Source organism: Phragmites australis, chromosome 2, assembly GCF_958298935.1.
Source record: "Phragmites australis chromosome 2, lpPhrAust1.1, whole genome shotgun sequence".
In the NCBI taxonomy this organism is placed as follows: domain Eukaryota; kingdom Viridiplantae; phylum Streptophyta; class Magnoliopsida; order Poales; family Poaceae; genus Phragmites; species Phragmites australis.
Window position 1 is genome coordinate 15,449,415 of NC_084922.1, and position 16,307 is coordinate 15,465,721.

The following is a 16,307-nucleotide window of genomic DNA, read 5'->3' on the forward strand; positions in this document are numbered from 1 at the left end:
GTTGTAGTTGTTATCTTTGCAGAGAAGTAATATAACTTACTGAGTTAATGTTATTGACAATGGAAATAAACAAGGTTTTTTTTTCTAACAATCACCAAATATGTATTCACATCTAGAGAAGTGCAAAATGCTTTATCACAATAGATGAGACTTGGGCATGTATATAGGACAACTATTTACTTTTTTCATGTCCTAATTGGCCTTGTATTGAACACAAACTAATCCTTTTACATATATATGTGTGTTTGTGTGCTTATGGGCTCGGATTGGGGACAATTTGCGCTCGGATCGGGATGAATGGGGCTCAGACATCAACTAGAAGGAGGGGATTGAGGAATTTTCAAGAACACTAAAGTCAAATCCTAATATTTATCCCCAAATCTGAAACTCTAGAACCCAATTTTGGGGAATTTCTAGAACCTAAAGTCAAACCCAAAGATGTGTCCCCAATCTGAAACCCTAATATCATTTTTGCCCTAAATCCAAAAACCCTAAAGTGCAAATCCCCAAAATCCCAAACCCTATACCTAAAGGAGGAGGTGTACTTACGATTTTCGGCCGCTGTTGCGGCCGCTGGAGCTCCTGGATCCTTCTTCTTCGACGTGTTCGTCTCCTAGCGCTTGGTCGCATATGGATCCTTTTGTCTCATGTGCCTTCATGACGCCACCGCCACCTCTTGTGTGCACATAAGCTTCTCACTATGTGGTCTCCATTTTCATCGCTCGAGTCTGGGCGCCACCACAGATCCATCGATGGGTCTGCGCACGCAGTTGGGCATACGCACGCGTCGATGATAGACATGTGAGAGAGGCTGAGACTTAGTGAATCGAGACAGAGGCCGGTGAGAGGAGGGCAATGAGAGAGAGAGAGAGGCCAATGAGGGGGGGAGAGAGAGAGGCGTGCGGTAAGAGATAAGGGAGAGAGAATCAATTCGGACCTGAGGGGCACCAGCCAAAATCAAAGTTCATCAAAATTTTGGGTCCATGCTCAGTATCAGTGCCGGCTCGAATTATAAACGGTGATGATAGTATCAACTCGGTTCAATCAATGATCGAGCACGGGATGTTACGAACCGGCACTGATACTTCATCAGTGTCGTCAGTTCTAGTTTAGCCGACACTGATGATCCGGCATGGATGACTTGTTTTGTTATAGTGATTAAGCGAGAAAGGAGGGATTTGTAGAAGGACGCATCGAAAAAAGAACACAACCTCGACTCTCCCCATAAACTCGCTCTTTATTTCTACGTTCGTTCAAGCTGAGCGACAACACTATTTATCATGTGATTGGTTATCTGTATGGATTTTGCTCATATGGACTGTATATGTAGGCTGAGCGGAGTTACATTTGTTAAAAAAAAATGTATTTGGTTGGTTATACATGTTTGGACAGGCTGAGTTGAGTTTCTATTTGGTTGACCGAATCTGAGGCCGTATGAATGGATGCAAGAGTTGAGATTAGGATTGATCACTCATATGAATGTGATTTTTTGACACTGACACATGGGCCCACCTGCATGAGCGGATGCAAAAGCCTGCATTCGCTGACCCAAGCTGCGGGCGTACATTTGCGGACTAGGCTAGACTGGAGCATTACATATGGACAAACAAACATACTTTTTTCTAAAATTATACGCATCCATCGGACTAGGTTGCTCTCATACGGGCAATCAATCATACCTTTATTTCTCCGTTCGTCCAAGCTCAGTGGTAATGACGAAGAAAAGGATAGGGAGGGACGACACAAGTGCCGCCATGCTGAGCTTGAGCCCCGCAGCTCAACGTAATCATGTTAAGCACGTGCGAGGTAATGCACAACCAGCATGGGGTAAAAATATGGTGGAGCGACAACTTGCGACAGTGACCGTGACAAACGACAAGGGACACCAACAAAAAGCCGTGGGTCAGCAAGGGCAAATGCAGGAGCCAGACTTGGGCCACACTGTTTGCAGTCTCGGAGGTAGGCGGACGTGGGCAAACGCGGACTATAGGACTATAGACGGTGTAGTGGAAACCTGCAACAGCGACCAAGAACACCTACAAAGTCATTGATCATCAAGGTGATTACTATGGTGCAAAATCTGGGTATAAGCAAAGTAATTTTGAAATCCGATTCGTCAAATCTGGTTGTAGCACTAAAGAGTGACTCCTTTGATCGTACGGCAATTGGTGTGTTGGTTGGAGAAGCAAAGAGTCTATGCCATTTGTTTCTTGGCCACATGGTCGTTGCCGGACTATGGAGCGATGCCTTACTGACCATCGGTGGAGGAGCTACCACCCGTGGTCGGTCTCTATTGCTGGAGGAGGCGATAAGGGCATTAGATGTGGAACTAGGCTTCAACACCATGGTGAGCTCCTCAAGATGAAGGTCTGAGAAAACCTCGAGGAACGTGGGGAACGGGCGTTGTCGCTTGAGGAGCGCAGTCATGTACGAGAATTTCTTGTTTAACCCACGCAAAATAGCAAGGACAAGGGTGCGATCTTGGATGGCCTCGCCTTGGTCACTGAGAGCATCGGCCATGCCTTTCATCTTACGGCAATAGTCGGAGACAGAGAGATCGCCTTGAGCAAAGTTACAGAATTCCGCATCAAGGTGCAAGGCGCGGGTCTCCCGGTTCCTGAGAAACTACTGCTCGTGGGCTACTTGCCCACGACGAGGAGGAAGAGCCCACGCCACTTGGAGTAGTGGGGCGATTGACTTAGTGGGGCGAGTGCAAGTCAAGGATGACGAGGACGAGGGACTTGATGTTGAGGATGGTGACCGCCTACTCGTGGAGCGAGGCGATGGTGGCGGCCTCAGTAAGAGCCAAGGCCTGAGCGTCAACCGTAGGTTGCTCGGCGCGCTCAGCCTCCTGCCGTTGGTGTGTGGCCTCAGCGTGCTGACGATCGCTATCAGCCTGATGGAGACGCTAGAGCTTCGCCTTTTGATCGACGGTGGCCTTGAGAAGACGTTCAATCTTGGCATCGTTCTCCGCCTCGGTCAGGAGACGAGCCATGAGGAGGAGAGGGTGGCGGGCTAGGGTAGCTGGCGGTCAAACAGGGTATGGCGGAGAGCTAGGGTTATTCGCGACCGAGAAAGGAGTTGCAATGGGCTCGGGTTCGCGGCAGCCAAGCAGGGAGGGTCGACAGCGGCTGGGTTGTAGCTAGCGGCAGGGAAGAGAGGAAGGACTGCAATGGCGGCGGGCTTGGAAAACAACCGACTGCGGCGATAGAACTAGGTTTAGTGAAAGCGGGATCAAGAGGCCATAGGAGCGGAGACTCATGATACCATGAAAGCATTGGATGTTTGGGTAATATGCAATGCATTGATCTGAGAATAAAGTGTTACATATATAGGCCAGCCCATCCTTATCTCTAGAGCCGGTTTATAGAAACAATGACCGGAAGAATAGGAAGGGAGGCAACCCAAAAGGCAAGCGTGCATACATCTAGTCTAACATAGAGGCCCTGAGGTTTGAGCGATCTCCTCAGGCTACGCTCTTATGGGAGCTGCGCTTGCAGGGGCGACGAATACCGTCGGCAGCGCTGGTGAGCGGGTTGGAGTGACCTTGGCGACAATCATCCATCCATGATTCGTCATTTCTACGAGTCTGCTTGCACATGCGATTAATTTTTTTTTTCAGTTCTAGTTTCTTGCACCCGTGCTCGCGGAGGCCTCAGGGCTCATTGCCGCCTTGTCTTCACTCGTCAACTGTTTGTTAAAATGCCACAACCATGAAAGTTCCTTATTCTCCTTTTTTGGGGGCGATGGCAAAAATCAGAATAGCTATTTATAACCCTGATAAAACCCTACTAATATACTTTTCGAAAAAAAAATGTTGATCTTTTTGATAGTGTGGAATAAACTGCGGATGGCGGGTGCAGAATGGATTGGCTTTGGTGCAGTGAATGCTATATCTTTCTTTCGTAAACCAGAATACCAAATAGATATTCAAAGCTTCAAATGTCACGTGTATGTAGAATTTATTTCTTATAGGAAACTAAAATGAAATAAATTTTGGCATATAATTGGCAACGATAATTGTATAAAGATTCCAAAACGCTATTTTGAACCATTATTGTCAATCCGCTATTACAGATACTATAGGGGCTGCTATTGTTCTATTTAGTACCTTTAGTGCCACATCAGTCAAAACCAGTAAAGTTTGATGGCGAATATGCAATTGTCCCTCGTATGGGATGTTGCATTGTAAAGAAGGTAAATATATAATGTGGAAACCACAAATTTGGTGGAAATTCGAAAACTCTTTCGATTTGTGCACAAAATAAACATGAAGAGTTTTTAAAAAATGGCTTTAGATGTACTTCCCAATTTACTCTATCTATTAATAGAATTTCAAATTCGAATCAATCCATGCTTAGAGTAATAAAAGAAAATCATGCTTATTAATCAAAAGGTTGGTCGTTGATGGGGTCTCTCCCTGTTTTAGACTTGGAGGACTAACTTCAAGGGAGTTTTTTCCATGGTTATTCATATGGAAAAGATAAAATACTTTCCTCAAATTCAAGAGTGTCTAAATAGTTATACAGTGATCTATGTCTACTTTCATTTTTTATATTGTTATATAATTAACATACTTGAACCTTTAACTTAATGTATGTATTCAATAAATCAATCAAAAGGGAAAAAACAAAAGAAAAAGTGACTTGAGAGTTGCACAAGTGTCAAAGCAGGAACCAAAGGTGAATTCAAGTTCCATGTTTCAACCACTTTCCCCTTGGAGTGTTAAGATTTGTGCAATTTCCCCCCTTCTATGTTTTTCAAGATTTGTGTTTGAAGTAAAATTTTAAGGTTTGCTTTAAAATTTCACGGACTACATCGACAATTTTATGTGTATTTTGATTTGTTGTCAAATGCAAACTTATTTTCAAGTTTTCATTTATTTATTTATTTGGTTTCCAATTGGATATGCAGTTTTGCGCTGTTGTGAAATACGTTATAGAACAAGCCCAGGGTCCTGAAAGCAAGGAACAACAGCAGAAACATCACACTTTTGATGAATAAACGATGACACAGAAGCAAATCGAAAATGTACATCACTTACACAAAGCTCAAACACACAACAATTCAAGAAACCACGAAAGCATCACCTGTTAAGGAAGTGCTTAGAAATGAAATGAACAGACACCTTCCACTGTCTTGTGATGAACTGTGTTGCACCTCTCTTGCTCGGAGGCAAATTTGCACAATGCTCCACGCCGTATTAGTAACTCTTCCCATCCACGTTGACAGTGACTTCTGGACGATTTGGGTGGACCGTGTTGGTGGCGTTCCTCACTGCGCTGACAGTTGCCATGGCGCCCGCATCGTGCTGCGAAAACTCAAGGAGCACATGCTTCAGGCTAGACAGATGCTCAATGCCGGACACACCACTTGATTCATCGGCGAGGCCTTTCTCAAACCTCAGTTCAAGCTCTTGGACCATTGGCAGTGCATCGGGCTCAAAGGTCACCGACGGGGAGCTGCACCTGATGCACAGCTTCATAAGACTCCGGAACCCAGCACGGGGAAACGTGACTCCGGAACCCAGCATTTCAGTTAAATCACAAAACAATTCCAGTTCCCTCAAGCTAGCAAGTTCACTGATCTCTTCGTTGACATTCACAGAGCTGTTCGTGGTACCAGCGCTTGACAATGTCTGCAGGGCCTTCATCTTAGCTATCCCGTCAGGCAGCTTGGCACTCCCAGCGAGCAAATGGATCAGCTTTTCGAGCCTGAGAATGCTGCGAGGCAGCTCTTTCACCTGTGTGGACCTCACATCTAGTGTCCCGAGGCATCTTAGCTCGCCAATTTGTTCCGGGAGCTCACTGACACCAGTGCCTCTGAGGCTCAGGTACCTCAGCAGCAGCAGATCGCATAGGCCGTCGAGGCATACTGGACCGCTGCAGTCTTCAAGGTCCAGCACACGCACCACCTTCAGATCAGTCAAGCGAGGCGCACCGCTGCCTTGACCAAAGACGGTGACTGAGCGAGCATGAGACAAGTCTGTAGGTTCATTTCTCGCCACAGATTTATCTTGCTTGATACTGTTCTGCAGAGACATCCGGCGGACAGTGCCATTACTGGTTGGGGCATTATGGTGCTGAGCATCCACCAGAGTGGAAAAGTTCTCTTCCATGGACTTGCAAACAATGAAATCGTGTATCACTGGGTGAACTCTGCAACGCCTTGGGACACCATCACGGTTCAGATCCAATGGTTGTACCAAGTTTCTGCCGATGAGCTCAATGAGGTAGCTTCTTGCTGTTTCCTCTGTGCTTCCACCCCGCGCTTCAGCAATGAATCCTTCAGCAATCCATCGCCTCACTAGGCGCTCCGTGTCAACCTCAGAGTTCTCAGGAAATATGCTTAGATACAACAGACATGTCCTGAGATGTGGTGCTAGATCGTTGTAGCTAAGATTGAGTATTTGCTTCACCCCATCTGATCCATCTGGATGTGAACTGCATAGCGAGTCCAATTCAAGCCTCTCCCATTCATTCCTTGATTGCTTGTGAGCCAACATGCCAGCTCTGCTAACTACAGCAAGTGGCAGGCCACCGCATCTTCTCATGACTTGGGCAAAAACATCCTCCAGATGTTGAGGACAACCGTGCCCATTACCGAAAGCTTTCTTCAGAAACAATTCCTTGGCGTCGGCATCGCTAAGGAGGCCAACCTTGTGTACAAATTTGCTCGAATAATAATCCGTTGGCAATGCATCATTCCTTGTTGTGGTGAGTATCCTACTACCAAGATTGTTCTCTGGAAAACAACACCTTATTGTTCCCCATTGTTGGCTACTCCATAGATCATCAACCACAATGAGGTACCTGTTTGCATAATTGAAAAAGAATGCCCAGATGAAGCAATTTACCAAATCGGTGTGCGATTATGAAGTATGAACCATGGAAATTGTCAGAATTCAGCAAGCCAAACTAGGCCCACCTCTTCTTGTCCAGTATTTCTCTGACCCTCACGATGAGTTGGTTAATGTCCTCGCCTCGGCAGTGCCTGCCGCTGATTTGCGCAAGCATGTCCGTGAGGGTCTTACCGAGCATGTTCGGTTTCTGTCCGACGGAGACGAAAGCGCGGCACGGGAAGGTGTTCTGCGCTTCGGGACGCCGGTACACCGCATTGGCAAGCGTCGTCTTCCCGGCGCCGGCCATCCCGACAATGGAGACGATCTTGAGCTCAGTCCTCCCACCGTCGTCCATGACAAGCTTGGACACCTCCTCCACCGGCCCGTCGAGGCCGACGAGGCTGCCTGGGTCGACGAAGAGCGCGGTTAGCCTGGGGTCGGTGGGCCGTGCCTCGGCGGGGAAGGGCAGCGCGCAGCTGTAGCGGTTCCGCTGCTCGCTCAGCTCAACAACGCGTTTCTTGAGTTCTTGGAGCTCGTTGGCGATGACATGGCGATCGGGGAGTTTCGTGACCTTGTCCCAACCGCGGCGAATCCAGGCACGAAACCCGGAAGAGGATTGGGTGCCGCTGTCGTCGACGCGGATGGCGAAGAGGTCCACCCAGTCCTCTATGTCGTAGGCGAGCTCGCGGACGCGGCCGACCCAGGCGCTGGTCTGGGTGTCGGGGTGGTCCAGGGATTCGCAGTGGTGGATGGCGGCGCGCATAGATTTAAGCTCGCTCTGGAGGAAGCCTACGTCGCCGCGGACGCCGGCGAGCAGCGCGCACTCCTGCTCCAGCAGCTCGCCGAGCTTCTCCGGCAGCGCGTCCACCATGTCCGACAGCGCGCCCACCACGATGTCCATCTTGCCGCGTCCCCGACCCCGGTCTCCTGACAGATCTCGATCTGCGGGATTCGCCGCGATCGAGCGCCGGGGAGGAAGGATGGGCGTGGACTTGCAGAGCTCCCAAGTCTTGGTCGCTTGATCTTGGTGGAATGGTGGTGCTGACGGGGTGCGCGTAATATTTTCCGGTTATACAGTAGATGCAGGCAGGCGGCTTTCTCGGACAAAAGAAAATATAAGACAAAAGGAAGCAAATTACCAAGTACATAGGGATGAAAACTGACTGGATAAATTTCGTTTCGATCCGATCCGTTTTTTATATTTTCTCATCCATTTTCGATTTTATTTTCAAGAGAAAATGTGAAAATGAAAACGGTTATGTGGTTTTTCCGACTGTTTTCGGATTTCTCATTTTTAATTTAAAATTTTCCGTTTTTCTAATTGAGATTAAACGTCACAAATCATAATGTAGCCCATATGCCAAGCCCAGCCGGTCAGTCCAAACATAACCCATATTTCAAAGTTCAACTAGATCTTAGTGGTCCAGTCTCAGTCGGTTGCTGACCTACCGATGTTGTTCAAACTCTTGCACCACCTCCAATCCTAGTCTTTGTGTGATTGTATGTTATGTCGAGTACTCGAGTTACGACATGGTAGTTATTTTTCAGTTGATACTTATGTTATTATATGGTTCATCTGTGTATGATATAAATTACTTTTGTTGGTGTGAATTAATTATGTGTCGCGCCGATGCTTGAAATTATTGTTCTATAGATTGGTGTTCTCATTTTAAATTATCGGTTCCTGACTGATACCCGCATATTTATGTTCGGATTGGTTCGTTTTTGATATCCCGATATTCCCGAGTTCGTACCTGTTTCCGGCTTTCCCGTTTTCGATTCCGTTTTCGAGAGAAAATGTGAAAATGAAAATGGTTAGGGGGTTTTCTCGACCGTTCCCGTTCGTTTTCATCCCTACAAGTACAGTACACAGTTCTCTTTTCTAATATATTTTTGATATAATGTTTGATTTAATCTTTCCTGTATTTCTTTAGATTTCTCTTTCTCTTGGCCTACCTCCTCTTCGTCGCCTCGCTACGCCGTAGGACGGCGGTGGTCCCTAGGATAATCCGTGATATTTGTGCGCACGCTCTGGGACAGCGATAGAAGAAGGCAGCGCATGGTTGTGGCACATACCTCACGCGGGGCGGAGCACACATGCAATTTACATGCAAATGCCGGAGGAAAAAAAGAAGGGGAAAAAAGCACCAGGCCGCTTGCATCCCCTCTGATGTCGTCGCTGCATCCACGTCGATCCGGTGACCACGCTGGAGAAGTTCGCCACCGTGTAGGAGCTCGCCCTGCGCTGGTAGCGCTCAACCCCATCGCGTCATGGAGGAGGTGGCCTCTGCGATGCTTGATGAGTCCATGGCTCCTTCGGATATGATCAATACCGCCAATAATCCTTAAATTATACAAGATCCAATTACAAGAGCACATGCACGACAATTAGATCACCAAATGAACTCGTTTCCCGTTGTTCATGCTTCCTTGGATGGATTACTACTAAATTCTTGTGATATTTTATTGCTTAGAAACGTGGAAGAAGCATCACAACCTTACCAAGACGTCACCCATCGAAGGTCAAGTCTACTCGGACTCAAGGCTGAGCTCTAGTTGTCGTCGTCGTCTTCGAGTCACACGACAGCACGTCAGTAAAATGGGCATAACTCTCTCATACGAAGTCCTTTTTAGGAAATCTTGGATATTCTGGAAAACTTACGACGAGCCTTTTACAATGGATATGAGCTCAACCAAATATTCCTTATAGTTTAGTCAGAGTCAAAGAAATAAGGTGATACACCACCGTATTGGACCTAGTTGGGTCTTGTAATTGTGTCGATGTTGAAGTCCAGGTTGTGTACGCCTCTTTCCACGGCTGCACAACCCTAGGATGACCTCCTCACATCCCCCTATATATACAGTAGCTGTCGTAGTTTAGACTTAGATTTTACTTAGATTATTCTGTTTTATACAGTTTCGCCGCTTGTTTAGTTTGTGGAATCCCAACTCAAGCATTTCATTGGTAATTAGCAACATTCAGATTGCATCTACCTGTTCTTACTTGTGTTCTCGATTCGCTTACAAGAAATGCCTTCTTAGCAAGGCCAATCGTGTCTTGGCACAGTTGATAACCACGGAGTAGTGGTGTAGTAGTTACGAGGGTTCTCGATCTGTTCTGTTCGGAGTCTTTGGATCATCAACGTCGAAACTCCACCAATCGACTTATCATATTACCTTTCAGAATATCAGGCAAACGCGCATCAAATGGTATCAGAGCCTCGGTTGCCCGTTAGATAATTTCAGTTATCCCTTTTGTTTCGTCGTTTTTCATTACCTAGAGTCCAGAAAATTGCCCCACAAAAATATTTAGATCTTAGTTTTTCTGCTGTCCAAACCACTTTGCGCCTTCGCAATTTTATTTTCAGTATTTGCGTTGTTGAGCTTGAGTCCATCATTAGTGTCTTTGTTGTTGGTCGAGTATCGTGATCTAGTTTCTAGTGTCGAGTCTTGCTGTTTAGTCATCGTGTATCTCAGCCTACCCTTGTCTGCAATAGTCGAGATTGTGTCTCTAGTCGAGTCGACCATCAACTCGTGCGCAACCACTAGTCGCTTTAACCATCTACTCGAGTTCGACCACTAGTCGAGTCGACCATCAAGTCGTGTTCGACCACTAGAGTCGAACAGTCGCTTTAACCATCTACTCGAGTTTGACCACTAGTCAAGTCGACTATCTACTTAGGTTCAACCACTAGTCGCTTCAACCATCTACTCGAGTTTGACCACTAGTCGAGTCGACCATCTACTCGGGTTCGACCACTAGTCACTTCAACCACTTGCTCGAGATCTGACCAGTCACTCCGACCACCCACTCGGGGTCCCGACCAGTCATTCTGACCACCCACTCGGGATCCGCAAGGCACTCCGACCATCCACTCGGGGTCCCGACCAGTCACTCCGACCACCCCCTCGGGGTTCGACCAGGCACTCCGACCACCCACTCGGGGTCCCGACTAGTCACTCCGATCACCCACTCGAGGTCCCGACCAGTCACTCTGACCACCTAGTCGGAATCGCCCACCTTACCGGATTTGACCACCATAGCCGAAACAGAAAAAAGAAAGCAACAACAACTTCTAAGTTTAATGGAATTAGACTAAAAGGGTGTGTTATGCTTGCTACTAAATCTGACCTTACTGAAATTTGTGATAATGAGCTGTTGAAGCATTTAGGCCTCTAATTCAAGTTTTGGTAATTAATGACAATATATCTTTGTGGACTAATATGTTTGAATGAGTTATGAAAAGGTTAGTCACAAAGGTGTTACGGAGCTAGAAGTTGCATGAGTGAAAAGCATGAAGAATGGCTAGCTCAAGGCAAAGGTATAATTGTAGGGCATTTTCTTTTACTGATCAACGGAGATTAGAGAAGAAAAATTGACCAGATTGATAGGATAAGTGCCGTACTATTAAGAGGGGTTAAAATGATTGCTTAAGGTTTCTATGGTACCAAATTGCTCAAACTTGCATATCATATAGAGTTGAAGTTTATAGTTTGAGAAAAACTATCGAAAAGACTGCTTTTGTGTGATCTTGTGTGCTGGCGGTCTGACCAAGCCAGGCGGTGGTCTGACCGCTGTATAACAAACCAGGGCAGTCTTGCCTCTTTGAGAGTGGCGATCTGACCGGCCCTTCGGGCGGTCTGATCGCTATATAAATTCCTCTAAAATTCTGAGCAAATCTAAATCTCGGTCTGACCGTGAGCCTTGCCGGTCTGACCGAGAATCACACAGAGAGTTTTTGTTCCTACGGTCTGACCACAGGGTCCGTCAGTCTGACCACCCAGACTGTTTCGGTCTGACCGAGGTGGATGGAGGTTTGACCGCCTAGATGTGTCAGAGTTTATTTCGATCGTTGCCTGTAGCCATTGTACGGCTACGGTCTGATCGCCACTGGTGCTACGGTCTGACCGCCACTTACGCAGAGATGTCAGAATGGCAGTAACAGTTAGATTTTGTGAAGATGGGTATAAATATGGGGTTGGCTGGCTCATTGAATGCATCTCTTGACTCTAAAATATAAATACAACACTTTGAGCTCTAGCCCTTCACTCTCCCTCTCCATTAGCTCGGTGATTGCATCTTTGAGAGGTTGAGAGTAACTAGTGCATAATTTTCAAAGAGTTTGAGTAATTTTGCACTTGTGATCCTTCAAGCAAGCATCATCAACTTATTACTCTTGGAGGTTGCCGCCTCCTAGACGGCTTAGAGGTTGTGGCACCAATGAGCCCTTCAAGGAAGATTGTGAAGGAGCCGCGGTGGTGATTGTGAGAGGTTTGAGCATGCCTTGCTGGAGTGGTAAAGCGCTTCACTAGTGAAATCGAGGTTTTGAATAGTTCTTGTTCATTTCCGGCTTAAGGTCAAGTTGCTCAAATGAGCCCATTCTCGTGTGAGAATTGAATACTTGATAGAGAAACGGTTTGAAGCTTGAACTCACCTCAACGTGGATTAGGGGTGATCGGCAAATCACTGAGATCACGGGAAAAAATCTCATGTGTCATCTTTGAGCATTTTACCTTATCATTGAGTTATTTACTTTCATGCAATTTACTTCAAATAATTTATCTTTCTAGATTATAAATTGTTGCATGTCACCCTGGGTTTGCGAACCTCAACTTAGGTCTTAGTTGTTTTTCATATTGCTCTAGTGATTCTTAGTTTATTTTCGGTAGTTTTCTTAATTGCTTAGCAATTAGTTTTAAAACCACCTATTCACCCCCCGCTAGTCGGTATCCTTGATCCTACAGCTGCCATGCTATGCTTTGATATGCAAAGATGCTTTAGTTTGATATCTAGCTCTTTGTCTCCTGCTATTGCCAACCTTTTGCAGGAGTTTGTGGTTGTATTTCCATCTGAGTTAACCCCGAGATTATCACCTATTCGAGGGATTGAACATCAAATTGATTTGATTCCAGGCGCAACTTCGCCAAACCGTACTGCATATAGGACCAACCCGGAAGAGACTAAGAAAATTCAACGATAAGTCCAAGACCTTTTGGACCGCGGGTATGTACGAGAAAGTCTTAGCCCTTGTGTTGTTCTCGTTCTTTTGGTTTTTAAGAAGGACGGTAGTTGGTGTATGTGTGTTGATTGTAGAGCCATCAATAATATTACTATAAGATATCGTCACCCTATCTCTAGGTTAGATGATATACTTGATGAGTTGAGTGGTTCTATAATTTTCACTAAAATTGACTTCCGAATGGATACCACCAAGAAGCTGGCAAATCCAAGGAGGGCAAGGCCCCTACGGTGGTGGCGGGCGGAGAATCACCTCCCACATGCGGTGTCGCCTACATCCGGTCGACGCCCCCACCACCCTCCTCACCGAGGCACACCAACAAGGGGCGATGTCATCTCCATCTTCTGCTACCAGGACGGCGACCATGGCACCACCTTCCCCTCCATCATGCTGACGCCTGCTCCTGAAACAGCGATCGCGATGCTCGACCTCCCATTTGATGAGATATATCGTGCCATGCGCGTTGCTGGCTGCCGCGACACTCAGCCTTGCCAAATGGACTCGCAGGTGGAGTGGCGACAATGACCACCTACGGTGGTGTGTTGTTGCGACGACTACAAGCCTACGGCAATTGGCTCAAAGGCAATGGAGGCGAGCTAAAAGGAAGGGAGATGGAACCCTAACCCTAACCACCTTCGCCCTCTCGCCTTTATATGGGGCTCCCCTCCTTGCCTAGGTTGGACGGGCTAAAAAGGCTGCCTGGGCCAAAGCCCAGGTTGTCTCAGCCTTAGGCGCCACCCGCCTGCGCCGGTTGTCTAAAAGGTTGAAGCCCAAGTTGACACGGCCCATAAGGCCGGCAATTACAGGCTTCAGCCCTTATTACAAAAAGGCCATGAAACTTTTATAGAACCTCCCCCCCCCCCTCCCCCGGAACTTCTACAAAATTGTGTAAATGTCCAGCAAAATTAAATCATAAATTCATAATTCATATTTACTTTTGATCGTTTTTTTACTATGGATTGGAAGCCCAAGAATTTTCTTAAATTTGAAATTTTACTTTGGTTTGGGAGCCCAAGAATTTTTTCAAGTCTGGAATTTAACTACAACTTAGATATCAACATTCTGGATAAGTCTAGAATTTTGTTGTGGCTTGGGCTAACTCCATAACGTTATAGTGACTTATGAGTCCGATCTCCCAACTTACTCCATAACTCGGTAGTAGCTCAAACATCCGGCAAAGTCTGCTATTTCACGATAAGTCTTCCCAACTAAGTCTGCCTGCCAAACACTGCACCTTCCCATGGGTGGTATCCAACATGCCTACATCCCAGTGACATGCATCCTTCTTATCGGCTTAAGCACCACCATGGCTGCATATTTTTTGACAAAATGCCTTACCTATAGTCCGATAAGCTTTATAATGGTTTAGTCTTTATCACTATCATTTTACCTTCTTGTATTCAAATGTTTAGTCTAATATATGGATGCCAAAAAACTGAAACGAACGTCATCTCTTGAGATTAATATGTGTCATTACATTCTCACATGACCACATTCTATCACCTCTAAACCTGACATTAATAATTAGAACAAACTGTTAATTTGCAAGGTTTTACTCTTCCTAGCCATTGTCAAAAAAATATATGTACATGAACTAAACGAACATCATCTCTTGAGATTAGTATTTGTCATTACGTTCCCACATCACCACATTCTGTCACTTCTAAAACCAAGATTGATATCTGCTCTGCTGCATCTACCACTACTCTACATTTCCAAATTTTTTTTAATCAGAACAAACTGTTAATTGGAAAGGTTTTACTCTTTGTATCCATTGTAAAAAAAAGTACAACTACAACACCGTAGTTACTATTTATACTTTTGCATGATGTACACTCCGCTGGATCTGCAACCACTCTACATTTGCAATATTCTTTAATTACAACAAGCTAATAAGATGCAAAGTTTCACATACATGACTTTATACAAAATTTCAGACAATTTTCCAAGTTGCAGCGGCATCTATGCTCAGGGCCATAGCCCCACGAATGTGCACGCGAGGAAAGCAACTAGGGAGCAACAAATAGGGGGGAGTGATGACCTTGATCTCAAAGACGAATGGAGATGCTCAGACTAATGGCGTCAAGAGTGGCCAAATGGACTTGAATGCAAATGAGACCCACATGTGAAAAGCTAATGGGTTTAGATACAATTGGATCAAAAAATAGTGGAGTTATGTGTCACAAGCCAATATATCTAGGATTTTCTAAAATTTGCTCTATAATAAATTTGCAAAACCTAATACATCCCTCCTTCGGCCCAACCTCCTCAACCATACCGCATTGTACAACCACCGCTTCATTGGGGCTGTTTAGGAAGTGAGATTGAACGTTCCTCGGTTGGGATTCGAGTTTGGAGCTAGGCCCAAGGTTAACTCGGTAAAAGTTTGAGTAACTTGAGCATCTCCAAAAGAAACTCTATCACCCATGCCATCGTCAAAATAGCGTGAGCAGCACAAAAATCATGCTCCAATAGAGGCGCTATCGCACACGTCATTTTTAGAGACCCTCCAAATCATCCTCCCCACACGCCAAATATAGCGTGTGCTCCCTGGCCACCATCGAGCAACTGTCATTGTCCTCCCACCATCTCCCTTCCCCTCCTCCGACTCAGCCAGCCGCTGCACACAGCCTACGACACCTCGCCTCTGCCAGCCTATCGCACCACAGGAGGCCAGCCCACCTCCGACATGCACCGTCCCTGACCTCCTCCACCAACGTCATCACTACAAGAGGTCGGCCCGCCTCCACTGGCCCGCCACCACCATAGGAGGCCAGCCCGCTGTTGACGTGCGCCATCTCCAGCGTCCTCTGCCAACGTCGTCGCCATAGGAGGCCGGCCTGCCTCTGATGCATGGCTTCCGACGCCCTTCCTCTGCTGGCCCACTGCCACAGCAAGAGGCTGGCCCGCTGCCTCCGCAGTTGCGGCAGCAACCGTCTTCCACCGCGCGGCTCCCTACCCACTTGTTCTCTCTCTTTCTCTGTTCGGTTGGAAATGACGGAGAGAGAGAGAGGAATCGATATAGGTAGGGGAGGAAAAGAAAGAGGAGAGAGAGAGGCTAACGTGTGGTCCCAGCAATGAAATGGAATGTGAAGGGTGGGATTTGGCTAGTCTGTTGGAATGTGTAGAAATATGGAGAGATAATTTTTTGGAGTGAATAGCCAAATGAAGATATAAAAGGTGAAATTTAACTAGATTGTTGGAGTTGCTCTTAGGTAACATAGGAACATATTGGCCTTTCTGCGGTATACTTTAAGATGAAGGTAGAAACTTTATTTATATTAGCATTCCACATATTAGTTTTTTTTAGAGGAAGGTATATAGCGATTCTATTCATCAATTGTAGCAATTTGATGAGTAAAATCCTCACCTTCATTTGAAAAAAAAATATTGTGGCAGGCTAATATGTTCCTATGTTACTATAAGGTTACTGAGCTTTTACCGAG

The 16,307-nt window shown here is 46.1% G+C and overlaps 1 protein-coding gene across 1 annotated transcript; it reads right to left on the minus strand.

The window, feature by feature from the left end:
• Positions 1-4,976: 4,976 nt before the first annotated feature.
• LOC133900870 (disease resistance protein Pik-2-like) lies at positions 4,977-7,903 on the minus strand. Its single transcript, XM_062342130.1, has 2 exons — positions 6,928-7,903; positions 4,977-6,812 (listed from the first exon to the last, which is right to left on the minus strand). The coding sequence occupies exons 1-2, from the start codon at positions 7,740-7,742 to the stop codon at positions 5,204-5,206; spliced, it is 2,424 nt and encodes an 807-aa protein (XP_062198114.1). The 5' UTR covers positions 7,743-7,903; the 3' UTR covers positions 4,977-5,203.
• Between the last annotated feature and the right edge of the window lie 8,404 nt (positions 7,904-16,307).

Coding starts and splice junctions, on each gene's coding strand:
- LOC133900870 (XM_062342130.1), bottom strand. CDS start 7,742: ATGGACATCGTGGTGGGCGCGCTGTCGGACATGGTGGACGCGCTGCCG. Junction 6,813..6,927: donor GAAATACTGGACAAGAAGAG/GTGGGCCTAGTT, acceptor TTATGCAAACAG/GTACCTCATTGTGGTTGATG.